This window comes from Protomyctophum bolini (assembly GCF_963924005.1).
Source record: "Protomyctophum bolini genome assembly, chromosome: 8".
Lineage (NCBI taxonomy): Eukaryota > Metazoa > Chordata > Actinopteri > Myctophiformes > Myctophidae > Protomyctophum > Protomyctophum bolini.
In genome coordinates this window covers 39,354,449-39,377,447 of record NC_137869.1, presented here as the reverse complement: position 1 = coordinate 39,377,447, position 22,999 = coordinate 39,354,449, and the positions used below count along the sequence as shown (strand labels likewise).

Sequence of the window (22,999 nt, the reverse complement as noted above, 5' to 3'; positions counted from 1 at the left end):
TATCAGATCATTTGCAAGTCACTATGAACATTTTCAGTCCAATAGGAAGGGGTGTGGCCGGTGTGCATAAAAGATAGACATGCACAAAGACAACTTCAACTTTATTATTTAGATAAAGGCCGGCTGTCATATTTAAAAATGTATGGTATTCAGTCTGAATTTAAATTTCATAGAGTTCATACACTTTCCAGCACCTCTGTCTGTGAATAAAAATACCGCACCCCACACTACCCCACCCCAATGAGCTTACAAGATTTCCATTTAAAAATGTGACGCTTTTATTTATGCATGGTCATACACACAGTTGAACCAACAATTCAAACGGTGACAACAAAAGAAAACAAGAAAGATCAACAAGATCACAGAGATGAACAAGAGAGAGAGATCCAATCACCTCCCCGTCAGAGACAGCTTCCAAGTCTCATTCTATACAATACAACGTTTTCATGCCGCCCTGTGGGCAATTTCAATGGGACAGTCCTTGGATTCATATAATACCGTTTTTTCCATCTAGGCCTATTCCAATTCCCCCTCTCTCTCTCTCTCTGGAGCTGTATATTTGTATGACATCATGAATTAGTCACTGTGCAAGTCAAACACTGGCCTCTTGTCTGTACATGGCTACATACATACAGGACAGTAGTGACGGTTCACAAATACAAAATGACCTGCCCTCGGGTCGGAGGACTTACATTAACTTTGCAAGCCAATGATGTGGATTTACGGGCTCACATTTCACGTTTCATTTCAATCCTCAATGAACTCACAGAAACCCAGAAGACTACTTGGGTTTAGATTCTAACCCAAGGTCAATAAAATACCTGCTGATTATGTTATTCTAACCATTAGAACAACATGATAATCAGGTACACTATTTACCTTTGAGTGGTCACATAAATAAAAATGCTAGTGCTGTATCTCACAATCTGTGTGGAAAGGTTGTGTGCGTGCGTGCGTGCGTGCTCTTTAATGTTGTTATAGTCATCCAGGCAGGCAAGCTACCTAATGCAGGGTCAGGGAAATTCGGCCAAATACATATACACGATACACATTTTGGGTAACAAAAATATAAATAAAGATAGAAGAAGAAGATACTGTCTGTATATAGAGGCTGATTATTGCAGTTGCAGTCGTTAGTAGCATAACAGTGCATTCAACATTGCACTTGTATGCGTCTGGTCCTCCTCCTAATCCTCCTGCAGAACCTGCCCTGCAGAGCAGGAGGCCAGATAAGATAGGACATTAGCAGTTCAAAATGGCAGCTGGTCAAGTTCACACAGCCTGGACTTCTTTCTCGATCACTATTCTCTATACAGGGGTTCTCAACGTGTGGGTCGTGACCCGTCTGGGGGTCGCCAAAGTATTTAGGGGGGGGGGGGGATCTGCTATTTTTCAATAGCTAAAGCATAACATAATGTTAACACCAAAAGGGGTTCCCACCCAAAATGGGTTTTAATTAAGGAGGAGAGGACACTGGAGCAGCACGGACATTTTAAGCCTTTTATTTAGATGCTAGTATATAAAAAAACGACGAATGTTTCGACCTAGAAGGTCTTCATCAGAGTCATAAAGGTGGCAGCATTTGGGGAAGTCTTTAAATGCAGGGTAGGTTAGGGCTGGGCTGTCAATGAGCCAATGGCAAATGGCCATCTTACATGTACGCAGTAAAAACCACATACTGCCAGCAGTAGATATAGAAGTGTCTATTTGTACGTCTCTAAATGTTTTGATGAATTGAACATGGTGGACCCTGTTGTAAACAAGTGTAATGCTTAATTGGGTCGTCCACTCACAGTTAACAGTCTTTGTATTGAGTTTGTGCTTGACATGTACTGTAATTCTGCAAACTGTTAATAAATATTTCAATCAATCAATCAATCAATAGATATAAGTATAAAAGTATAAAGTATAAAGAAAACGCTGTTTAACAGTTAATTATATAAAGAAAAACAGTGATTCAACCATGAAAGTGTATGGCTTTTTTAAATGAATTTTAGGACAAAGGCATTAGAAAGAAATAGAGCTAAAGCATTATCAGCCACACCCTCAGTCCAGGTTTCAGTCAATATTTGAGTGGAAGGGTAGGTATGGATAGGGAATGCCTGCCAGTATGTAACCTCAAGTCCTTGGCTTGAGTCGACCTACGACAATGGCCAACAGCTCCCAACAGCTCCCAGATGTAAATGAAGAATAATTTGAATGCCCAACAAATGAAATGAACAAATGTTGGATGCAAAAGGGATGTTGGAAATGGCTAACAATTCAGCAATTTGCTTGAGATATCGCCGTGTTGCTACTTGCTAGTTGCTACTTACCAACAGTGAGTGGCGGTGGCCCGGTTGGTACCGGTTGGTGCCTGTTGGTACCGGTTGGTACCTCTCCTGCCACCGTATGAGCGGCCGGTCACAGATCTTCTGTACCAGTCGGACCACGGTGCAGCTTAATGTGTGGCACCGGAGTAAGCACCTCATCTGCACACAACAGCAACACACACACACACACACACACACACACACACACACACACACACACACACACACACACACACACACACACACACACACACACACACACACACACACACACATTGTTACATCATGGAGTTTTGAAACCTTGATTGATAAACAGCAGAACATTATGTCCACCTAATGTAGCCATTGGATAAATGGAGCGATATATAAATACTTTTTTTGCAACTGAATGGCTGGAAAATGGAAAGGAAGAGTTTACATATAGTACACATAGTACATGCATACACCTTCCCTAATGATTATATCTGGTTTCAGTATTTAATACTATTTATTTATGGTGTATTGTCTCCATTATTAAGGCTATTGTAGCAGTCAATTTCTATTGGGGGTCGGGAGGGGGCAGGGCGGGACATTGTTAAAGCATTTCCGGGGGTCCCCGGCCAAAAACGTTGAGAACCCCTGCATTAGGTGATGAAGCCATGCTGCTCTTTCCCACTGCCCACACCAGGCTGAATGCACTGCTGCTCTGCTCTGTTCCGTCACCCTCACCTTGGGGCCAGTAGAGGGCACTGCAGGGCCAGAGAGGAAAGGAGTGATGGGAAGGAGGAGGAAGAGGGAAGGTGAGAGTGAAGAGAGATAGACAACAAAGATCTTTAATATACAAAGATGGTCGATCCCGGTTGGAGCCATTATAGAGGCGACATGGTCTCCCCCGACATGTTTTCCTATGTCCAGCTTTTGGTGTATGTAACACAATTTTTGTCCCAGCACAAACATTAAATGACATCGACAATGAATGGACAATTTTGAGTGTTTGTGTAAACACAAACATTGCGTGACACAAACATTGAAGAAGAAGGTGAGGACGCAAATTGTGATTGGCCGGTATGAGATGATGTACGATGATAAGAGCACCGCTCACTTCACACAGGTGTGATTTTTATTATTACATCCTAGCGTAGCACAAAGTTTTGGCATTGTAGTCAAACTTGTCTTTATATGTAAATTGCAATCACAATTGTCCCACCCCCCAACAACGATGATGATGGCGCAAACAGCCAAACACTCAACTCTCACCCGGAATTTCGGGGTGAGATGTCCGGACAACTCACTTGGAGATGGAAAAAGGGTGAGTTGTCTTGTTACCGTACTGAATACACATCTATTTAAACGGCTACATCAAACACGAGGCCTATGCTGGCAAATACTGCGGCATGGTCAAAAGCAATTGGTTTTGATAGCACATCAGTGAGCTGGATGCAATCCTACAGATGGTGGAGGTGAACGGAACTCTTTCAAATTCCCTATAGAAGTCTCTAAAGGTTCTGATTAATTGAAAATGGTGGACCCTGTTGTAAACAAGTGTAATGCTTTATGGTGTCGTCCACAGTTAACAGTTTATGTATTGAGTTGTGCTTGAAATGTACCCATTCGGCATACTGTTAATACATATTTCAATCAATCACATTTCAACAAGGCAATTCAGTGCATGCTTTACATAAAACAGTAAGGCAAAGGAAACATTATAAAAGGACATTTGAATTTCTGATAAAGAAAAGGGATAGGCTACAGGGCATTTCTATTTTAAGTAACCATCTTTGGGAACCAACAGTTCCCAAGCCATCCTGCATGGCTTCAGATCAGATAACATTTATGGGAAAAGTGATTCATACCAGTGCCTTTCACATCCTGCTGTATTATTTTTTAATAATAAAAAAAAAAACGTTCCCCTAAATGTGTCATACTTTTGAGACCAACAAAAAGGTTAACATAATATAATAAGCATCGTGGTGAAAATGAAAAGGGCTCCACTTTCCCATAAATGATATTAAAGTTCAGTCCCAGCAGAAATTCAACCACCACCAGTGTCCACAAAGTACATGATACAAACCACCCCATTAGACCAGCTACCAGTGGTTATCGTAAACTGTAGTATAGGGCTGTTGCCAGAGAGCAAATACTGTACCTTTCAATATCCCACTGGAAGAAGGAGACCGCCGGACAAGCCCAGGACCAGATGGGGGGGGGATTACATCTCCACAGCGGCCCGGGAAGGCCTCGGGATCCCCCAGGATGAAGTTACCAATGTTGCTCTGGAGAGTTAAGTCTGGAGCTCTCTGCTGGAACTGTTGCCCCCGCAACACGACTCTGGATAAGCAGTTGGAAGATGGATGGATGGATGGATGGATGAATGGGACCTATTTAAATTTCATTTTAATATGCACTTTTTTATTTTTTTTACAAAATATTACAATTATAAACAAACATAACATGAAGCCGTACAATATAGAAATTGCAAAATTAAAAAAAAAAGGCAGGGTTCCCTCTCTCTCCTGGCCCTGGTGGTCATGTCTGGGACTACGCTTGTGTAAAGAAAACAGAAAAAACACTGATCTGAACATGGCTCTGGTCTAGTAGTATAGGCCGGCCTTGACATATTTACACAAAAAAGCAAATAAATACAGAGACAGATGGACGTTAAGCCGAGGCTGGATTCAAATTCACCCTGCCTTATTAACTTCTCCTTTCCCGTTAAAAACTACAAATCATACGTTTTATGTACATTGCATCCCTTGCCCTCTACAGACTCTCAAGCAAACCAGCCATGAGCTACGAGTGACACCACCCAACGAGCCAATTAAGCCAGCGAGTTGCCGTGTCGCGGTCTATTAACCCACGGACGTCACTCACCGACTGGTGAAAGTACTGGGAGGAAAAGACACTTGGTATCTGGCGCGCCGTCGGCTTCAAATAAACTGTGACACCGTCGGTCAAAGTTGTCGGCCCTCACCGGGGTCTAAATGTCTCAATGGAAGAGCAGCAAGACCACCTCCGACCGCTGCAGATAGGCTTAGTTATGTGTTAACACAGAATGTTAAAAAATAGTTTTATTCGTTAAAATAAATCCTGGATCGTATAGCTTAAAAAAAGAAATCACTTTGATCATGATTTGGTACATTTAAAAACTGCCATCTGTTTGAACACATACAGTAGGGTTTGTGCATACAGTATATGTTCCAAGAGATTTCTTATATATATATACAAGTGTAAAAAGAAAAACCTGGGGCACAACTCCACAACACTTGGATGGTGCTCCATTCCAAAAAGAATGGAGAATCCTTCAACTGGAAGGCAATGTTCAATCATTTTAGTTCTGTTCATTTCCAAATTGTGCTACTTATCCAAGACTTCGGTTTTAATGAAGGCAAATCAGCAGTATTGTTTTTTTTATCAAATGCACTTGCAATAAAACTGGAATGTTTTTGGAAACTTCGGCCACATGAATATGCTTGTGGGGGGGGGGGGGGGGGGGGTGAACAAGGGGAAGGTCTATGGCATTGGCTTGATAGAGGCATCTTGCTCAGACGTCTCCATGAACCCGTGAAGGTATAGGAGATGTCGTGATCAACGCCTGAGACATCGCTGCGGATCAATACATCCCTCATGGCCTCAGAAATAAAAATATTCCTTTTAGGAAAATAAGCTATGGCACACTTCTGTCTACTGTGCAAGTAAAGCAGGATATTTATAGACCATATTTGACCCACAAGGCAGTAATTTTGCTCCTACGAATAGATATCAAGTAATAAGTAGAGTAAGAGAAAAATGGCTGCAATGTGAATATGGTCAATGGATCTTACAAAATGTAATTGAGAAGGGATACAACACTATACCTTCTGACATGCCCCCCGAACCCCACACACAGTTAAAACTACAACCGCAAAAAAAACAACATTGTGCTCTTAAAGTAGTGCCTGATGTTGCCCCATCATTGAATTCATCTTTCAACAGTTAGGTAGGAGTTTGGGAGGCAATACAGACGTAGTTTCAGACATACAACACACACACACACACACACACACACACACACACACACACACACACACACACACACACACACACACACACACACACACACACACACACACACACACACACACACACACACACACACACACACACACACACACACACACACACACACACACACACACACACACACACACACACACACACACACACACACACACACACACATACACACACACACGGGACTTTTGGGAACAGATAAGATATTCAACAAACCCAGCTTGTTCTGATATGGCATGGAGATTTGTTCACCAGCAGATACACCGCCAAGCAAAGTCTGATTTAAACTTGCCTATTTTGCACCCCGATAGTCTCGATAGGTGAAACATTAAAACAGAGCTTGTAGGTAACGGTGTCCTGGTGTCTGAGGATCCCGAAAACAATCAACAAAATGAGGCGGCAGTGAATGAACGCTGATGTTTCTCACGTCCTCCCGGCGGCTGGTTTCTCAAGCTGTTAGTTGTGATTACGGTTGCTTTTGGTTGGACTGCAAGGTGCTTCCAGTTTCCGGTCTACTTTAAAAAATGTCCAGTCGTGACTCAATGCCTCATAGGTCACTGTAATGAACTGCTTATATGTGCCGATCATCAGCAGAAATATATAACATTCCAGAATGGACGGCATGTGTTCATCATTCCAGAAAGGATAATGTGCTTCCGATGTTATAAGAAGTCTCTTATTTCTTTCTACATTGTCTACGCAGTACAACGGCATAAAAAGACCAAGGTCCACTCAAGATGTCCACAGACAAAAATGGCACAAACTGTGTAGCTCCATTTTAAATGGAATACAATCCCTCCTCTTTCCCCGTGTCGTCCTCTTCACTGTGTGAGAGAGCGGGTGGGGCGCTGCATGGGAGAAGAGGAGCACAGAATGGCACCGGCGTAGCCTCCGAAATCCGAGGGCAGGAGAGCGGACGAGGGAGGGGAGGAGGAGGAGGAGGAGGAGGGCAGGGAGAAGTCCACCTGTGACCCACGACGAGGGAGGCCATTCCCAGTCCCACTCCCCGCGGTGGTGGCAGCACAGTGCCCAGGAGGGCCCTCTGGGATGAAAGGCCCGTAGAACTGGAGCTGGTAGAAGCCAGAGCCCAGGATGTGACTGCTGTGGTCCTCCTGGGTGGGGGATGGAGGGCCGCCACCGCCACCACCACCGCAGGGTTGTTGTTGCAGGGAGCTGCTGTGAGGAGGAGGGGAGGAGGAGGGCTGGGCCTGCAGCTGAGAGTTTGAGAGGGGAGGACAACCGCCCGGCCGCCCAGCAGGCTCCCGGGGGTCTTCCACAGGCGAGAGAAGCGAGAAGGGGCACCTGAACAGCTGCTGGGGACACCCACCAGCGTACATCCCCTGCTCACCTGGACAGATGGAAAATATTAAAAAAAAAAAACTAATAAAAACAAAACAAAAAATATATATATAACAATTAAATTAATCTCTCTCTCGCTGTGCTATAAAATCATGTTAAAATTCAGATTTTTGAAGAACTCCGCACACCGTTTTAAATGATCCCCAACACAGTGAGTTTATTATATGAGCACGTTTCAACCCCATGGTCTTCGTCAGGAACTGGCGCCTGACCCTGACCTTTGCATATTGTTGTTGACGGCACCAATGCCATTAAGATGCCATTGTGGAGAGACAAAAAAGAACTCCTCTAACCTTTTTAATTCAGTCCTAACATTATGGTGCCAAACATACCATAATTATTATTCCTAAAGCAAATTACTGTATAGGCACTGAAATAATTATTTATTATTATTATTAATATTAATAATTAAAATCTCCTGCACAATTTGTAAAAACAAAACAAAGCAAAACAAAGTCTTGTCTTTGATGATTTGTAAATACTGTGTCCCATGAATAAGCCAGGTGAGAAATAACACTCATCCATGATACACATGCTTTGAGGTGTTTCTTTTGTCTATTACCCTTAAATACATGATTTGTTAACCAGTCTTGTACGGTACATTTATGGATTTTCTTTGGAAGAGAAAAGTTAGTGAGTTTCGCTCTGAATCTAGGGCTGTCTTTTCTGTTTGGCTTGTAGGCTTCGTAAACAAAAAGTGCAATAGAGCGTCGCAGTCCCGCCCCCTCGAGAGACCCGGAAAAGAAATCCCCGTTCATTTTCCTCAGACTTTTCAAAGAGTATTTATTTAAAGACGTTTACGCCGCAGACAAAGCCAACTCTTGTCGTGACAAATCATGACAATAAACACAATGTTTTGGGCCAAACAAAGAATTAGAAAGTAGGAAAGAATGGCAGGTTACAACACTTTTTTGTGTTTTTCTTCTTTGTAATTATTTGTTTGGTCCAAAATATTGTGTTTGTTGTCATGATTTGTCACGACAAGAGTTGGCTTTGTACGACGCTTATAAGGTCTTTAAATAAATACGTTTCGAAATGGGGAAAATGCATTGGGAATTATTTCATGGGCCTGGCGTCGTCATGAAAGCTGGCGGGACTTCGACGCTCTATAGACAGATACGACAAATAACTTAGATAATCTAATAACTATATGAATAGTGGAAACAGCCGATCTGCTATTTCCACCGTTTTTTGGAAAATCCAACATGGAAATGTTTATGACGATTATGGCAAAGATAATTGCGATTAGACAATTACGTGATAATTGTGACAGGCCTATGAATCACATTGTCTCTGTCTGTTTACCTACAGGCCACGCCTGCTTTCTGAGGCCTGTGCGGACCAAGTTCATGGCTTTAAGAGAAAGCGTGGTGTTCGTCTCCTCCGGGGACGGCCCTCCTCCTCTACAGCGCCATGTCAATGTATACACACATGTGCATGTACACACACACACACACACACACACACACACACACACACACACACACACACGCGCGTGCACACAGACACACACGCACACACAAAGAAAACAAACAAACAAAAAAATGATAGGCAAAGCAAATAGAAACAGGTGCGGAGAAATAACCAGGGTTCCCACACATTTTTACCAATGAATTTCCAAATATTTCCGAATATTTAACCCAATTACCAGGCCTATAATGACAATAACTAATTCAGCGCAATAATGAGTGTCTTACTCCTATGTGAAATGCCCTAAAGACGGGCAGTGTAGCAACAATAAAGCATAGAATATAGATAGAATGCTATAATTCTATTCCAAATGTTTTGCTACTCCACCTATCCTAGGGCATAGAATCACGCTGCAGCGCGTTGTGAGCTTGTAGATCTGTTGTTTTTTGTCACATAATGGTACACATTAGGCTGAAACCGCACAACTTGTGTTACATTTATTTAGTTATGGAAAAAAGTTTTTTATTAACTAAATCAATAGCCAAAAAACAATGCATAGCCAACTATTTTTCCAGGACCCTTGATAAATTCCAAAACTTTTCCAGAACTGAATTTTCTTTTTCTAATTTCAAAATATTTTCCGGAATTTCATGACGGTGGGAACCCTGAATAACATTCAGAATGCTTGAGACAGTGATAACCAATGAGACCAAAACAAAAGTCAAACACCACAGGCACGAGAACTATGACAAACAAACAAAACAAAACAATGTAAATAATGTGATCTAACATGAACCGTGAATGGGTTTGAATAGAGGGTCGTCCATGAGGAGAACTGCCATTTTGTCCTTTGGGGGGAGTGTGTTAACCGCCTACCTTGTTTGTCCAGTTCCAGCCCTTGCGGTGGAAGGGAGGAGGAGGACTCCAGCTGCACTGCACCCTGCAGGGAGCCCGGAGTAGTAGACCCAGAGTCCTGGGAGTTACCCCCTCCGACCAGCTCCCCCACCTCCCCATCCTGGTCTCCATCCTCCTCCCTGCAAAACACCACATCATCATCATCATCATCATCACCGTAAGTGAAGCAGTCAGTAAGCTGCCAGAGTTACAGTGTTGCTGGTGGCAGCACATCACGGAAGACGCGAAGAGCACGGCCTTCGGTTTGGTGCTTTTCCCGATAATGCTGTGATTATACCGGAAAACAACTGAACAATTTAAAATAATCAAATCTTAACTGGTTGGTTTCTGTTTTTGGCTGGGGACCCCCCCCCCCCCCCCCCCCCCCTCCCCACCACCAATACAAATTGACCTGCAATTAATTCATTAATAACCTTAATAATAGAGAAAATATTTCATAAATTAATACCGATACCAGATATAATCATTAAGGAAAGTTTATGCATGCATGTAAACTCTTTACATTTTCCAGCCATTCAGTTAAAAAAAAAGAAAGAAAAGAAATTGAACATAATTTGGGGTTCCCCCCAAAATAATGTGTCGACCCCCCCCCGAGGGGTCGCGACCCACGGGTTGAGAACCCCTGAGATAAGCCATAGACAGAGAAAGGTAGATGCTTCCTCCGGCACTGATGCGTCTGTAAAATAGGGAAGCCAGTGTGCTACTACCGCGGGGAGTGGGAATGGCCTCCCTCGTCGTGGGTTGCAAATTAACTTCTCTCTGCCCTCCTCCTCCTCCTCCTCCTCAGATTTCGGAGGCTACGGTGCCATTCTGTGCTTCTGTCCCATGCGGCGCCCCACCCGCTCTCTCACACAGTGAAGACGACACGGGGAGGAGGAGGAGGAGGAATTCTGAAGCACGCTTCCGCGTGAGTCACAGAAGGGGGCATTCGGTAGGCCAATCACAGGCGGGACTCTTTCCTTCCCAGAGACTCTGGGAATGTAAACGTTTGTTTCTTCATGCCAATAAAGCTCCTTTGAATTGAATTTTAAGTGCCGGAAAAGACGCACTGTGATTGGCCAGTAGACAGCGTGCCTTCCACACTTCCACCTTTTTATATCTATGACAATACATTAATAGAAAAGAACTTCTGAGGCTTCTTGAACAGGAGGCTCCAGCACATTCGTTTTGTTTTAGATCAGTGGTATCCATGTTATTGTTCCCTCAGAATACCAGTCAACTTCCCTTCAACTAGATCTTCAAATATTTAATAATTGTACTGCTAACAGCTCAAATTTAAGTGGATCACACAAGTAGCTTTCACCTGGCAACCATGTATGATTGACCCATTACATGAAAACTCCTGCTGTCGGACATTAAAGTTGATACAGTTGGATACCGTTTCACCCTCTACATCGTATTTCTAGTATATTGAAATGTCGTCATGCACATTTCTTCAGTGCATATACTGTAGCCTACTGCAGACCTTGTTGACTAGATTTAGAAACTCTTGCTAAAGAAATTATCGATTATTTATATGGAGAAATCCCGTCATTTAACATGCATCTCAATGGGTGGGAAGCACAGCTTGCCAGACCTTGGTCTGGCAGAATGGAGTGGGGGCGGGGCTTAGCATAGGGTCAAGGAATTGCGGAGCAACTTGAAAACCCAGACAAAAAACATCCATGCATAATATGGTTTCATGGTTACTCGTGTCCACTCCCAGCCCCTACTTACATATGCATGTTGTACTTCCTTCGGGTCAGCTTTGAGGCCTGCTGAGTGAAGTACTCGTGGCGTTCTGACTTCTTCCACATATAGTAATACTCGACACACTCCCCCACAGACCGCGTCCGTACCTGGGTAGGGGAAAAAGAAAGCCCTGTGTATGAGATAACGTCAAACACCCCTTTACAGAGAAAACATTCACACACATGAGAGAAAACACCAAAAAGGTACACTGAATCCAGTTAAAAAGAAAAAAAGAAAGAAAAAAGCAGTATGTTGTTGTAGTACGATGGAGAGGTCGTCTGAGGACGACCTAGAGAGGGAGTACGATCTCAGGGCACCAACCTTATTGCCCTGAATGAGGTGAAAGTTCTTCCCATAAACTCTATAGCCATGTTCAAAGTTCCGGCACTCCTGTTCGCTCCACGCACACAGCTCTTCTACAAAAGAGACAAGAGGAGGTCAGTGGAGAAAACCAGTCCCAACAACTGGTCAGTCAGTTCAATTGAATTCAACATTACATTTGCAATGCCATGACAATACAGTCTATCTATACGGATAGGAGGATTTTTGAAAAAGTTTGTGGGGAACTTCTGTGCATCACTGTCATGTTGTGAATAGTGAAGAGTGTGGTCATAACGAGTCGAAAAGTACGCGGAAAGTTCTTACCGCGGTACACTTTCACATTGAAGCGCAATCGCCTGAGTGCCTCCTCCATGCTGAAGTTGCATTTCACCAGCTCGTACAGCGCCTGAGAGGAAAGACAGAAAGAGAAACGGAAAGTGTTTCTGTTTGAGACATTTAGCCGATGCTCCTATCCAGTCACTTGACGATACAACATACAACGTTGATGGTAAAACCATAGAGTATATATTTTTATCCCACGATTTTGTAACCCAGTTTTTCTAATCACCCAGTGCCAATTATCTAATGTAATCCTGGGCGCTACACTTCCTCTGCCAACCTGGGGGGGCAGCGGACTGACCTCATGCCTCCTTCTATGCATGAGGAGTCCAAGCTGCTTCTTTTCACCTGACAGAGGGGAATTTCCCCGGCCGGACGTAGCGCGTGGAAGGGACACGTTATTCCGACCAGTTCCTTTGCCTCCATCAGGCGCCCCGGCTGGCCAGGGGAGGTAGTTTTTTAGAGACCAGGATTACGGCATGTTTTTGTGAGGGTACCTACCCTAGGGGACACGGGGAGAACATGCAAACTCCACACAGAAAGGCCCTATCACCAACCCCCGCCTCGGGTATGGGCACTGATGACGCGGAGGAGGGAACACGCCGCCAGTGCCCACAGCGTCCCCAGCGGGAATCGAACCCAGGACCTTCTAGCTGTGAGGCGACAGCACTACCAACTGTGCCACCGTGCCCCGTAAACCTTTCCACTGTTGAGAGTTAAATTGAGGATTCTTCTGTGTGGACAACTGGACATGCTATGGTTGAGTGTTGACCGACTGTTGCAAGGAGTTACAAGTGACAGCATCCTAATTCCGTTTGACTACTAGTCCATTGTACAAGCTTGCAGCGCAGCAAAAGGTGACATGCTGTGAGCTTGTAGATCTGCCATTCAAGAAGGTACCTTTGTACCTTGTGTAAACTGTTAATAAAGTATGCAATCAATCAATTAGCCAAAGAATGGCACATGGGAGGTGTATAGTTCTAAAATATATATGCATTAACTCGAGATCGTCCTATATATTGATTAGGGTTCACAACTCTGTGAAAGTGAAATGTCCGCTGTCTTATGCCGTCTATGGGAACGGAGTTTTTAGAATCCTAATATCTCGGATTCTTCTTCCCGGCTCCGGCACACAGCATTGACTTCTGCCTTTCCTAAAGCTGTATAAATCTCATCCTACATGGCGTCACCCACCCACACACACACACACACACACACCCACACACCCACACACACACCCACACACACACACAACACAACTCCGTCATGGAACAAAGTTACATGGATGCACTCTTTCTGCGTCAGAATGGTGAGTGACATCACCTGTTCGTTGTCTCGGATGGTGTCTCCTGGTAGACGTGTGCTCCTCGCCGCCCCCTCCTGGCAGCCCGGTATCTGTGCACAGAGCAGGTACTCCTCCACCTCTTGCACCGGCAGCACCCCGGGACTCCACAGCAGCTGGTCCTCACCATCCTGGGCTGGAGACACAGAGAGGACAGAGTCAATACAGAGAGAGAGAGGACGAGGACAGAGTCAATAGAGAGAGAGAGAGAGAGACAGAGAGAGAGGACTCCACAGCAGGTGGTCCTCACTGTCCTGGGCTGGAGACACAGAGGACGAGGACTTTAGAGTAAATAGGGGGACTCCACAGCAGCTGGACAGAGAGCATGAGGACAGAGTCAATAGGGAGGAGAGGAGAGCTAGTAAGTGGAAAAAAACAACCCCTTATTCACTTTTAAAAATGGGACAGAGGCCCAGAACCTACCTCTATCCTGAAAGGTGTAGGGACTGACGGGAGGGATCTTCGCTTGGTACATTGAGCCAACCATGATGTCCTGAGGGGAAAAAAACTAAGTCATTCACAAACCATGGCATATGCTACTGGTAAATATATGGACGTATAATAATTTAATTTGTCTTTAAATCAATTAATGGTCTGGCTCCTCTTTATCTGTCTGACCTTATTGAGGTCTATACTCCTCCAAGGTCACTGCGGTCTGAGGGCCAGCTTAATCTCAGGGTCACAAAGAAGACCCGCTTAAAGTCCAGAGGCGACCGAGCCTTTTCTGTTGTAGCCCCCAAACTATGGAACGCACTCCCCCCTCCCACGTCAAATTGGCCCCTTCCATCGAGACTTTTAAATCTCGCCTAAAGACCCACCTCTATACCTTGGCTTTTAACCCCGCTTGAGTTCCTTCGGTCCTTGTATACTGTCTGTTTTCTCTCACTGTGAGGCTGTTGCTTTTCTGTTGTTTTCTGTATTGTGTCTCAGCTTTTTTCACTGTTTTCTCGCTGTTGTTGTTCTGTGTGGTAGCTTAGTTCATTTGTTTTTATTTTTCTCCTGTACAGCACTTTGTAAACTCTGAGTTTTGAAACGTGCTATATAAATAAAGTGGACTGGATTGGATTGGATATAAACAGACACGCTGCAGTGCACACATACAGTACTGTAATGGTAGTGTTCCGATGAGACTGCATATCGTTTAGTCATCAGTGGGTTTAGCACCGTTTAGAGTTCATACAGTATCAGTCATTTGACTTACCTTGCGTCCATCATTGGAGGCACTGGAGGCATTCGAGTCATCGTCTGATTCTTCTTCTGAAGAAGAACTGATCAACATGCCTTTGTCTCCGCCTAAAAGATGGATGTGACATATACACACATTAATGTTAGGTGCCAATTTGGTAACCTTTCCAAAAGCACATTTTAAATAATTCAACGGAGGAAAAATGTTTTGTATTGCATCTGAATATTAAGCTGGATCAGCGCCAGTGCTATAGTAGCCGCTAGCGTGCCAGTGCCAGACGTTTTTTGAAAAAACTCCTAAAATGGCCGACAATCAGTTCCGACAATAGTAAACTTCTATTAGCTTTTTCACAGGTCAGGAGAGGTGATCCGATCGGGGAATAATAGTTTTAGTCACATCTAAGTCAAATCAAGCCCCGAATATCGCATTTTGAGCATATTATGATCCATGATGCACATAAAGACACGCGCGTGCACATGAGTATTTTGGCCGTTTTTAGGTAAACGTCATAAATAGCATAAAATGCTAACAGACTGGATTATGGGGAATAAAACAAATAAATTAATTAATCTCAGTTTCTCGGGGCTGGTGCGGAACCAGTTAAATATACTGACTAATACTGATGAGAGAAGAAAGAGGAACTAACCAGGTGCTCAATGGAGCCCTGATGAAGACCCGTTAGGTCGAAACATGTTGGCAGTTGCCTTTTCATTTAATAAAGGCGTTCCTAATTTTTTAACTGTGTGCCCGAAACCTTCTCCTTCTATCATGAACATACTGATGTTGATAGAATGCCTACAGTGCAGTGCCTACAATACTGAGCACAGGTCACATGGAATCATTACACAACTATTTATTAATAACGTCATGAATGTATAATTGAACTACAAACCAAAACAACACTGTAAAACCCTGAGTGAACCCTGAAAGGTCACTCTTGACTCTCAAGCAGGTGCTTGTAATGTATTTGGAACTAGTAACATCTGATGCACTAATGCAGAAGTTAAAAATATATATTACCCTCCAGTTATGTTACATTATTAGAGAAACCCCCTAAATGATCTTCTGTAACCAAACAAGCCTGTGTGGAGCGTCACAGCATGAGCAAGTTGAAATATGAACAGCAAGGAAAAACAAACCTGAGATGTCACTCGGCTTCTTTGGCAAAACTCACATTCCGTAAACCATTCTACATAATATGGGGTTATCTTTAACGCATTTTGGGCGGGAACCCCTTTTGGTGTTTTTAAAGCATTATGTTATACTTTAGCTATTGAAAAATAGCAGATCTACAAGCTCATCGTGCGGCACTCTACGCTATTTTTGAAAAATCGTGAAAATGTTCCTCAAATCTTTGAATATATATGTTTTGTTACAGAGTGAACATTTTAACTCAAATCTTTGCTTCTGGGGAGGTCCCTGAACAACATATTTTCAGATGGGGGGGGCGGAGGCATATTTCATATAATCTTTGGGTTCCTTGACATGAAATATTGTGCACCACTGATAGAGAAACAGGAGGTATTTCAGATTTTTTATTTTATTTCGACGTCAGGCCTAAATGGGTAAAATCCTAACCCAACTAAATTGTGGATTTGCACAGCTGTACTAGGTTATGTTTGGATTAATGGTCCTGTGCTGTGATTCCTGGGGGGGGGGAGGGGCAGATTCAAAATGTCCAGCGAAAACAGCCGGTTGATGCCATTGGTTCACCGATCTAATTTGTTTTTGTCTTTTGAAAACAAAACGCCCGCGAGTCTATTTTGCTTTTGCAGTGCAAAGGTGTAGGTGTAGGGTACAGAGTGCGAATGTGTGTGCGTGTGCGTGTGTGCGTGCGTGCATGCGCATGTGACCTTGCAGGCGTCGGAGCAGTTCAGAGGTGTTAGAGGTGACAGAAGGGGTGAGGTCATCGGCCGATGATTCTTCTTCCTCCTCTTCAGGAAACAGATCCTTGGTTATCTGATCCTGACGCCGAATGAACAACACGACGAGACAGAAGACAATGCAATATTAAACTAACAAAATAGAAGCTGTAGGTCAATTATATGCATGTACATTAAAACAAAGTTCACAACAATGGCAAGACTGAAATGCACTTTCCAGTGATATTTAGATTTAAAAAAAATGGCAAAGAGGACATAGATAGAAAGAATAAAGATGGGGACCAAGTATAGTGCCCTGGGAGACACCAGTCAACAAAGTATAGGTCACAGACCAGAGGGGATAAAGTGTGTCCTGTGTTCATGTGCGCTGGACCAGTTTGTATGCATTTTTTCCCCTACTGTCTCTGTTCTTTCACTTATTATACTTTTTTTTTTTTTTCACACTCTGCGTCTCACTCACACGCGTCCGTCTGTCTCTTTTCGTCAGCAACTGAGAGGATTACGCAACTTTAGCGTGCCCTTCCGAGCTCGGTAAAGAAAAATAAACTTTGAAATTCACCCTCCAGTCATGATATTTGGCCCTGTACCCAATCCATGTTATTCCTATGATGAGTGACAAGCACTGAAGAAGGTAAATTAACAGGTCGCTGGAATAATTGCTCAGACCGGCAGGAAAATCTTGTTAGGGAAGTGAACGATCACCGCGCTCACCGCGCTGAAGCGCCCTTGAGCAAGGCACTGACTGCTCCAGTGGAGTTGCTCAGTGACTAACAGAATCAAGACTGTGCAGGTCAGGTTGTACTGGTCAGCTCACAGGTTAGAATGTGTGCGTCTGTGTGTCTATGTGCACTTTGTGCAGGGCGTTGCTGGAAATGAACACTGGTGCTCAGCTACTGCCCTTGGTAAATAAAGAACACACACACACACACACACACACACTGGGGATTTCAAGGAGTCGTGCACAGCAGTTAACTAGTGTTCATCAGCCTGTATTTTCTTCAGGACCAACCTACACACCACACAAGGTGCTGGTGCAGCATGGATGGTGGGCGGCTGACATACGGCAGATACAAAATAAAGGGTCATGGATTTTTCATTACGCAAGGAGGGACTCCTTCGCGGGCTGCATCTGGCCACCGGCTTGACACCCCTTGTTAAACCCATTAAGATCAGTGGTTGTGCTTCAAAATCATACGGATTTGGCCGGAGATCCCCGGTTCCTGGCAGAGTCCTGCACGGCCGTGCACGGGTCCAATTTTCGAAACACACACACACCGCCCGTCAACCATCAGTTCCGCAACCCGCCCGCTACCCGTGGATCGAAACTAGATCCACTGGACCCGTTGCCCGGCCCGTTATCTGTTCGTATCACCGGCACCGCTCGCTATATTTGACTTTATTTCAACCAACACCGGCATGTTATGTGGTGGTGGGCGGCGGTGGTGCGTCATTGCACACGGATGACGGATGTAGTTGAATGAGGCTACTGCTTCTTATTATCACAACATAAAGTTAATTCATGATTTTGGACAGGATGATAACAAAAAAAAGATTAGCCTGATGACCTCGCAGTGATTAAAAAACACACACCAAATGTGTGTTTGGAAATGCTACGATAACCAAATTTGACCTGAGATCAGATTCTAAAAATGTCTTCTACATCCTGACAGTTTTCTGATGTTTCTTCTATGTCAGTCGTTCTTCGATTTTTCAATAGCTAAAGCATAACATAATGCCAACACCAAAAGGGGTTCCTGCCCAAAATGGGATAAGGAAGCAAGGATCTGACCGTGATGTCACTGCTATGCAACGGAAGCAGCACACCAAGCACAGCAGCAGAAACAGAACGCCATTATGAAGGAACCGGCGGTGACGTGGCGACTCCTTGGGCATGCGACGGACTTAACTTTGTCTCCGCTGTTGAGAAGCACCCAGATGCTTTTTATAACATCCTGCAGTGCGCTCCGATTTAAAAAGGTCACCCACCCGCGTTTCGTTGCGTTCCGCCCGTCCCCGCACCTTCTAAAAGTATATTTTCACCGGTCAAACTCTGGTACCCACGGGGTATCCGACCTGTTGCAGGACTCTGGTTCCTGGGACCCAGAGTCTAAAGTATTTAGTAAAAAATTTAGTAAAAAATGCACACATCTTTACGATTTTTCAAAATGGCAGATCTATACACGCGGCACGAAGTGACGCGTGTTATGAGCTTGTAGTTCTGCTATTTTAAGTATAAAATAATGGTTAAAATCTAAAAGGACTTCCTGCTTTTAACGGGTTCATGTTTTAATGACACTCACAATTTTACAGTGTATTGTACTGTATGTACTGGGCTCAGAATGACGCACGCACACACACACACACACACACACACACACACGCACACACACACGCACACAACCCCGGGCTCAGTGTGCCAGGGAATGTCTCACCTTGTCCAGTGTCATGTCTGGCAGGCTGGCAGCTAGCTGACAGGTGTCTTTGTCCGAGTGCAGGAGAGGGTCCAACACCTCGTAGCCGTACAGAGCCAGCAGCTCCTCCAGGGGCAGTTCACTGGCCTGAACACACAAAACACACACAGAGAGGGAGGGAGGGAGACAATACCTTCTCAATACCAAGAACGCAAAAAAACAATGGACTCCCTTGGTGTCCCTTGGGTGGAATGTACTCCTCAAGTTAACTTTGGGGAGAATGTGTTCTTTAAAAGTTCATAATAACGCCAGAGAGTGTATTTTTTTTCCAAAACAGACAGGTAAATGGTGCATTCGTATAGCGCTTTTATCCAAAGCGTTTCATACAGATGGTGCACACTGGGTGCTTCTACACTGTAGTGTCTCTTCCTGGTTTTTAGACAGCTGGTGGATGAAAAAAAAAATTAGCTCACGCACAGCTTCTGCTTGCTGCAGGGGCAAGCGTTTCCCGTTTCCTGCCCGACGCGGCATTCTGCCACGTGGGTGAAGCTTCATTTCCATCCACCAGCTGTCTAAAAAACCAAGGAAGCTTAGAGAAGGAAAGGAAATGGTCACGTGACTGGGGGCTGCGCCATGACACTTTCATGGGAACCAAAACTCACACCGTAAGTTCAATGAATACATGGCAGTGAATGGAGCCGGATGGACCCAGTTCATAACAAACATTATTTCTGAACAATTGAGACCGGTTCAGGAATATAAAAGAAGACATATGACAGGTTGTTTTCTAATCACTTGCTTTTCGATGTGCACAGAGTGCACAGTATATCATTATATTTGAGGATCAGGAACAGCAGCAGGTATCGTTCCTGGCTCGGAAGTATCGCGATATTTGACTGACAGACAGGGAACGGTGGGAAGTCTCGCGATACTTGGTAGGTTCAGAAAGGTGCTTTGTGCTCTTTAGATATCATACGTCTATAAAATTACACAGTGTACACATCGAAAAGCAACACAGCAGACAATAATGTGTGACATGTCTTCTGTTATTTTCCAGGAGCGATTACTTTACAAAAGGTCTCAGTCATTCAGAAATAGTGTTTGTTCATGAGCTGGTCACTGAGCTCACGTCGACTCTCAAGTGTCATGGCGCAGCCCAGTCACGTGACCATGTCCTTTCCTTCTCTAAGCTTCCTTGCTAAAAACCAGGAAGAGACTCCTGCCACGAGCAGCATTTGGCATCTCCGTGACGCTACAGTGTGTGTGTGCACTGATTCATACACCGATGGCAGAGGAAACCATGGATGGCACCAACCTACACATCGGGAGCAATCAGGGGTTCAGAGTCGAGGACGCTTTGACACTAACTCTGGGGGAGCCCGGGCCTCGGGATCGATCTGGGAACCTGACGGTTTCCCATCTGGCCGCTCTACTGGCCACTCCACCCCTGAGGTACTGCCGCTCCCTAATAAGCTGTGTGTGTGTGTGTGTGTGTGTGTGTGTGTGTGTGTGTGTGTGTGTGTGTGTTAGAGTCAAAACAGTAACACCTCACATCTTCGAAAACAACAACATTCTGATGATGTTTCACAAAGTTCATGAGCAAAACAAGCACAGACAAGTGCAGCTATTGAGAAACTTCCAGAGACAGAAGGCTGGTTTTGTTACGTTAATATTGTTCTCTACTACCTATGAAAACTCTCAGCGTCGCAATACAATACAAAACTTAAATGTCTCAAAACCAAAGTTTTCTTGGCCAATGTCCTAGCAATGTTTTGGAGCATGTCAGTACAGTTTTGAACTCACTGCGTGGGATCGGGCAGTCATCTTCATGGGGCGACTGTGTTTGGGCCGTTGGGCTGTCCTTATCCAACTCTTCTAAGGCCTAAGTGGACTCCTTTCCGCTGCTGTTGTTGAGGGACCTCATGCCGTATGGCTGTGTGCACACTAGACCCCCAGTGCTGCATGGCTCAGCTGTAGAACCCAGCCAAACATCTAGAACACACAATCGCACATACAGAGTATTATACACACACACGGACACTTAAAATATATCATACAACATGGTGACAAATTGTAACCCATACAGTTCCAGACATGCCAAGTATACAGTGAGTGCACACAGTAGCATGCGTGTACACACACACACACACACACACACACACACACACACACGAGTGGCTGATCCCTGCTCATCTCATTACAGATCAGCTGACTCCTGACTTTTAACCTCTATCTATGCTTTTAACCCACCACTTTTCAATTGCTGACAAAGACAGTCAACATAAATATATATTTTTAAGGGCAATACATTTGCATCTTAAAACTTGAGGCTATACCGTGAATGACATGAAAATAGTCCCAAATCTTGCACTGTTTGAATATACCGGTAGCCCCAAAAGGTCAATTTAAGACAAAAGTTTACACCGATTTGGAGGAAGGGCAAATTACGGTAGGTTAATCCCACTAAAGGCCACACTTAGAGGGCGTCAACGCCCACTAAATTTGCTTAAATGTCTCAAAAGCTTGCATCTCGAACAGCTACAGCTGTACACACACACACACACACACACACACACACACTTGGACAAAAACGTGATAAAAGTAATGTTAAAATAAAATAACTGACGTTAAAATAATAGCTGGTCTCCCCCCACCCCTCCCTGCCTCGCCTCGGGCACTGTGTCTGACCAGTGGCGCTTTCCTGTGACTTGGTGCTGAACGCTCCTTCCTCCCACTGCTCTGACTCACTACAAGTCTTACGAGAAGGAAATAGTTCTCAATGTTTCGAGCACATTGAAAAGAGATGGCCAGAGTAAACCGGGCACAAAGTCGGACATCGCCCTCAACTTTTGAGTCAATCCCCACTTTTGTTAGCGGCGGGGGGCACACCTGAAACAGTTCAGCACCACTAAAAGAAGCCCGACACACTCCTATTGTTTTCTCCACACAGCTTTTTACTATCAAGGCAAGGCAGGGGGAATGGCTCTTTAAAGCCGAGCGAACGAACGCCGGAGAGTCTAGAGAGAGGGAGGCGATACCGTGGAGAGATTCTCCATTTTTCTTTGCTCGGTTGTATCCCCGATCGCCCCCTTTCCCCCGTCGCTGGCCGCCGGGTACAATGATCAACGTACGTGTGTACGGTCGGGAGTGACACGAGGTCTTAAAAACCGTTCGGTTTCTCTTATCATTTGGTTCATTACATTCCTCATTTCGCTCACTTACCTCCGCCATTCCGTTTCTGCGCAGGCTCCCAGTGGTGCCCGGATGTTGTAGGTCCACTCTAGTGCTTCTATCTGTAGTGTAGCTATAGAGCGGAGCTCAATGGATGGAGTCAACTCACTTTATTACCGCAACGTTTCACTAACTGATAACTGGATTACACGAGAAACATATTAGTTATGTGGAAAAACAGCCTGCCTCTGCCTCACAACATATATAGGCCTATAGCTGGCTATGTTGCCTTCTAATTCACAACACTGAACAGATAATGTTTTATACTTTTGTTTTCAAATAATTCTTAACAAATTAGAAGTTTGCTTGAATAAAACTATAGTACTACTAGTTTTTGTATTCAGTAATCTACTGTCAAGTGTCTAACAGACGAATCAAATATATAGCCCTAATTAAAGATAATTAGACTGATTGATTAACTGAATACTTTATTAACAAAAAAGTTCAGTACAGTTCTATACAAAAGTATGCTAAAGGATTAAACCTATTGAAATCACTATAGGCCTATGGCTTGTTTCCATTTGGGTCCT

At 44.2% G+C, this 22,999-nt stretch overlaps 1 protein-coding gene across 3 annotated transcripts; it reads right to left on the bottom strand.

Annotated features, from left to right (window-relative positions):
* Positions 1-7,550: 7,550 nt before the first annotated feature.
* Positions 7,551-22,508, bottom strand: mier2 (mesoderm induction early response 1, family member 2). Of its 3 annotated transcripts, none has more exons than XM_080769333.1 (13): positions 22,461-22,508; positions 21,042-21,230; positions 19,260-19,385; positions 16,798-16,909; positions 14,960-15,051; positions 14,182-14,251; positions 13,740-13,894; positions 12,402-12,483; positions 12,078-12,172; positions 11,742-11,863; positions 9,987-10,144; positions 9,010-9,103; positions 7,551-7,689 (listed from the first exon to the last, which is right to left on the bottom strand). In XM_080769333.1, exons 2-12 carry the CDS (start codon positions 21,066-21,068, stop codon positions 9,048-9,050), a joined length of 1,095 nt encoding a protein of 364 aa, XP_080625459.1. In that variant the 5' UTR covers positions 21,069-21,230; positions 22,461-22,508; the 3' UTR covers positions 7,551-7,689; positions 9,010-9,047. The 3 variants fall into 3 exon arrangements, with proteins under 3 accessions (XP_080625459.1, XP_080625458.1, XP_080625460.1); XM_080769332.1 differs by having other exon boundaries at positions 7,566-7,689; positions 9,006-9,103; XM_080769334.1 differs by having other exon boundaries at positions 7,566-7,689; positions 9,006-9,103; positions 16,798-16,903.
* Positions 22,509-22,999: the final 491 nt, after the last annotated feature.

Excerpts from the sequence above, each read along its gene's own strand:
- mier2 (XM_080769333.1), bottom strand. The coding sequence starts at position 21,068 with ATGAAGATGACTGCCCGATCCCACGCA. Across the intron at positions 15,052-16,797 it reads ACTGCTCCGACGCCTGCAAG|GCGGAGACAAAGGCATGTTG; the intron begins GTCACATGCGCA and ends TCCATCTTTTAG. Across the intron at positions 12,484-13,739 it reads CCATCCGAGACAACGAACAG|GCGCTGTACGAGCTGGTGAA; the intron begins GTGATGTCACTC and ends CTTTCCTCTCAG.